The 5,220-nt window shown below is 26.1% G+C and overlaps 1 protein-coding gene across 1 annotated transcript in view; it reads left to right on the forward strand.

The window, feature by feature from the left end:
- Nucleotides 1–5,220, forward strand: part of LOC107451148 (kinesin family member pavarotti) — a gene marked incomplete in the record, with an annotated part of 48,392 nt that overhangs the window by 22,233 nt on the left and 20,939 nt on the right. The window contains 1 exon segment of the mRNA XM_043040211.2: nucleotides 875–986. Within this exon segment, the coding sequence (XP_042896145.1) occupies nucleotides 875–986 (112 nt within the window).

Consider the following 5,220-nt stretch of genomic DNA (forward strand, 5'->3'; position numbering starts at 1 on the left):
TTTGTTCCAATGCTTTGGTGGTAATTTTTTTTTCTATTTTGACAAAATGTTTTTGTATTTTTAACTTTATAAAATTCTCCAAAAATTAGTTGGTTATAATTTGATAATAGATTTTATATTGCACTCTTTTTCTGAAATTTTTTCTACTCCCATTCAAGGAAATCTGTGAATTATTTTTTCTCAGCAAGCCAACCAATCACACATTTTTTTACCATCGCTGACAGCAATGTTTGTCGATAAATCGTTACAATTGTTGCATTAATGCTAATTTTTTCTATTTCATTTTAACCTTTTATAACATATTTTTAAAAAATGGTTTTTTTAAGAACCAACTATATATTAATATTTAATTTTACTCTTTTGTTGGTCAATATTTTGTACCAAAACATTTGAAAAATAAATAAAAAATCTTGCCAAATTGTCAAAATAACATTTTGAATAAAATATTTTATAATATAGACACTTTTCTTGTACACATCCTACACTTAATAAGAAAAAAGAAACGAAAACCTGGAAATTTTAAGATTTTTATCTGGAAAACCTGGAAAAATCAGGGAAATTTGAAATCTGATTTGAGTGGCCACCCTGTATTACTTTCTACTCCTAAAAATGTCTTTAATTGTGTGGTGTTTTGTCTTTAAGGAATCCTATTGTTCATGAACAATACTGTAGGTGCAAAACTGTGAAGCCACTATAAATTGTTGTTTGAATGCTTTTCTTTTTTTACTTAAGGTGAACCAGTTTTCATAACTAAAAGCACATTAATTAACAGTTTTAAAGTGTCTTTTTGTTTCTGCTCCAGAAAACTTTTTTTTATTCCAATGTAGGTTAGCATTGTTTAATGAGACTTAGAAAATGTATCTTTTTTCCTTAGGTTGACTTATTGGAGAATTCAGATGATGAAGAATCATGTGATATGTTGCTGCAGTTTCTTGATGAATATATAGCTCGCAAAGTGGGTTACTGGCAAGATGTACATCGAAGGCGTGAGTAGCTAAAGTTTTTTAAAAAAGCAATGAAATCAATACAGTTATTAAATTATTATTTGTTTTATTGTTATCGTTTGTAGAAATTGCATCAGTAATTCAAACTCTAACTGAAAGACAAAGGGTGCACAACCTTTTTCAGTAAAGAGTCACTTGTATAGCAGGTTAACTAACGAAAGGTCGTATGTATATTTAGTCATGTTAGTGACAAATATGATAATTTTTATGTAAACATTAGTATTCTAAGAACTTAATTTTTTGTGAGTAAACTTGGTAGTGTATTTGTAAAAAATTAAATGCTTTTAATCATTAGAATTTATCCTAAAAGAGTAGAAAACATGATTTTTAATTTTTTTCTTCCTTTTTGTCAATAGTTGATTTATTAAAAAAAGAAAAAGAAAAAAATTATATATCTGTATATAAATATTGGAAAATAGAAAGATATATTCTAACAAGAAAAAAAATAATGCTCATGAAAGAACAGTTAAAAAAATAAATAATATATATGTATTTTAATAAGTAATAGAAAATCAAATTAAATTATATAAAATTTAAAAGGTTTAATTAAAAATTAAAACAAAAACATTATAGTACAGAATAAGATTCTATATTTATTTCGTATTATACTGTTTCTTGAATTCTTGAGATTTTTTATGAATTTTAAACAGGATTACAGGCTACGGAATTTTAAAATTAAATTACAAACAGTAAGCAGTGTAGAAATTTGAGTTTCTCTCCACTTTTCTCATTTTTTTATTGTTGCAATAGCATCTATATATATATTTCTCTTACACGGCGACAAAAAAAAGACTCATTACAACTCCCCGAATGGCAACGCTAGAAAATCGACCAATTATTGCCGCTAAAAATGTCACATGCCAAATCTAGCTGAGAAGGCTCAACATATAGCGCTTTTAAAAACGGAAACTGAAATAACCAGAGAGAGCATAAGCTAGGCAGAAGTGAGTTGTCTTTGTCGACAGATCTCTATTTTAGTATTTTGTCGAAAGTGCTTTTTTTCACAAATTTATATATTACGAATTTATTTGACGATTTTTGATTTATATCACTAATTTATTTGTTTATGCAGGTTTTTCCATTGCAATTCACTTACTTCAATTTTTAATAGACTTAATCATAGTCAAAATTTGAACCTTTTTAAAGAGATATTTTTAGAAATTTTATCTTAAGATTTTATACTATAGCACATTTCTAATAGGTTTAACGAATTACATGTCATTTATTTGAATTCAAATTTATTTTAATGACTTAGTATTTACTAGAAAGATGAAATTTTAAAAAAAAAAAAAAAGTTATATAGATTTGAATGATTGTTTTGAATTCTTAGAATTTTGTGCATTTGCAGTGTACCTAAGTTAGAAGCGAGCGAAGCAAACCATATAAGTTTGCGTAGCAATTTTCGGGGGTTGGTGAACGTTAGCGAGCAGGGGGCGCAGCCCACTAGTTGTAATAAAATATTTGATTTCTAAATACCAGGTGCAAATGCATAACGCTAACTATCGAGAAAACAAGGAGGAAATAATTTACATTTATGATGAAATATGCACAATTAATAACTTGTATGTCATAATAACATAATTAAAATAGCAGGATCATCAATTTCATGCAAAGGAGCATCAGAATAATTGCAACAAAAACAATCACTTCTGTTTATGAAGAAATAAAGACAAATAAAGTGTGTTTATAAGTAGTTATTTAAGTACATGATTTAAAGTTCGCATGTCATAATAAAAATCAAATTTTTTAAAAACCTGAGGTGATGTATTGTAAAAACTGCTGATAAATCTGCAAAAATTAAATGCACAAGTTTTAAATTATGTGCAATTTAAAACTTGTGTGTTGTAATAATATTGTAGTAAAATCACATTTAATTGTAAAATGTTCTAAATTACATGGAAAAGTGTAACAATAACTGCCTTTTAAAAATCATTTAGATTTACGGTAAAATTGGCACAAATTAAACATGTCAAAAAGTGATAAATTAAATGCTCGAATCAAAAAGAATTCATGAGTTTTAATATCTTAATTAATGTATTAGAATTTAAAAAACCTCATGGAAATTGCAGGGTGGCAATCCTCTGGAAAACCTGGAATTATCAGGGAATTTTTTTTAAACTGGAAAAAACCTGGAAATATCAGGGAAATTTGGATAAAAGCCTGGAAAAATCAGGGAATGTTAAAGAAAAGCTGGAAATTTTTTTCTTGGATAATTTTTTTAATTTCACTTATTTAAATTATTTACTAATTTTCTTAATTGAAATTATTTCATCCATTATACCCACTTTTTTTAAACAGAAACGTATCACCAAACAGTTGAAATATCATCAACTTAGCGATGCTTTGCTTGCATCAAAATTTGCTCCATTACAGCTCTGTTAAACTAGAATGTAACATAAAATGCTACCACGGTTGCTAAACGAATGTAGAAATCTTTGATCGCTGTGGGACTGTGCAATTTAGGAAAGATTCTGGTGGAGGTGGAAAAAGGGATTAGGATATTAATACCCGAATTACAATGAATTGTAATATCTTAATTAATGTATTGGAATTTTAAAAGCCTCATGGAATTTGCAAGTTATAAATACTAATAAAATGATAGAATCTTCACTTGAATTCATGATAAAATTGGCAACAATAAAACAAATCAGAAAGCAACTGCTTCAATTTGAAATTCACATATCGTAATCTCGTATTAAAAATAATGACTTTTTTAAGCCATTTTATGTTTTGGTTTTTAAAATAATTTTAAATCAATTCAAATTAATATTATAAAATATAGAATTCGCTAACACTCAAAAACATCATTCTTAAAAATATAAAAGTTGGCAGTTAGCAATTTTTTAATTTTTAACATAAATGATGTTAGGCATTATACATGTCTTGTTTTATTAGGCTAGCAGTTGCTCACCTATGTGTTTCTTTGACGGCGAGTGCTTGTAATTAATCGATAAAGTAATTAAAGTGAAGCAATTTTTAATTTTGTGTGTATTATAATTTAAGTATCTCTATTCAAAATTTGAATTTATCAGAAGCTGTGTGTATAATCCTTTAAACTGTCTTTTATATCGTTTCTGGACCGCAGGTCGTGGACGGTCCGCAGATTATTTATAATAAGAAGTAATATGAGTTTATTTATATTTAAACAAATTTAAGTTTTCATTGTAATTTTTCATGTTTTTGATTTAAAGAGAGTGTAAACAATTCAAAATAAACTAGTCAAAAAATTTTATGTTCCACAATTTTGTATATGTAAAAATAATGCCACTTGTCCAAATTACTAACCTTACCAGTCTGCGATAAAGCATTGAAAAATTTTAATGGCCCATTGAGTAAATCAGGTTGAAAAACACTGATTTATATCATTCTGTTATATTGTAGTTTTTAGTGCTGATTGAATGTGACTCATGATTGTGAAAATTTTATTTTTTGAATTTTCACTGCATAACCATATCCAGCTTTTGTGACTTAATCTAAACATTCATCTAAATCCAAAAAATATCTTATTATTTACTATATAATTGTAAGCTGTTTATTAAAGCTTGTTGATTAAGGAAATGTGTTTTTTTTTTAAAAGTTAGTTAGTAACCATTAGATAGTATCAGGGTTGGCAAGATTTTGCCGCAGGTGGAAAAAACCATGGTAAATACCGGTAAAAACCGTCCTGGCATAAACAGATTTTTGTCAAGCAAATTGGCAAAATGTGGCAAAAACCTATATTTTCCAAGATGAGAGGACAAAAACACATTTTTGATGCAAAATTATTCCTAAAGTTGAAATATATACTATAAATATAAATAATTACAAAAATTAACAAAATTATTATTCCATAATTAAATCATAATGTAATAATATATCATTTTAGTAGTTTAAAACATTATTGATTGGAAAATTTGTGATTATTCTCTTTTTTCCAGTGAAATGAACTTATTTTAAATTAATATAACTATAATTTAAAGCATAAAATATCTATCAACATGTGTAGTTAATTATTGTACAAATAATAATTTTTTATAATAAATAATAATATTATACAAATAATAATATTTATTTGTAAAAAAACATATTTTAGGATTCTAAAATGAAAGGAGATCAAAAACTTTCAATCTTTTAAAAATTATTACCCTTATATTAATTATTAATATGTTAAAAATAATTTTTTCATGTAATGTATCAAAATTATTATTCCTTATGATTGATTTAAATTTGTTTCAAG

This window comes from Parasteatoda tepidariorum, chromosome 6, assembly GCF_043381705.1.
Source record: "Parasteatoda tepidariorum isolate YZ-2023 chromosome 6, CAS_Ptep_4.0, whole genome shotgun sequence".
NCBI lineage: Eukaryota > Metazoa > Arthropoda > Arachnida > Araneae > Theridiidae > Parasteatoda > Parasteatoda tepidariorum.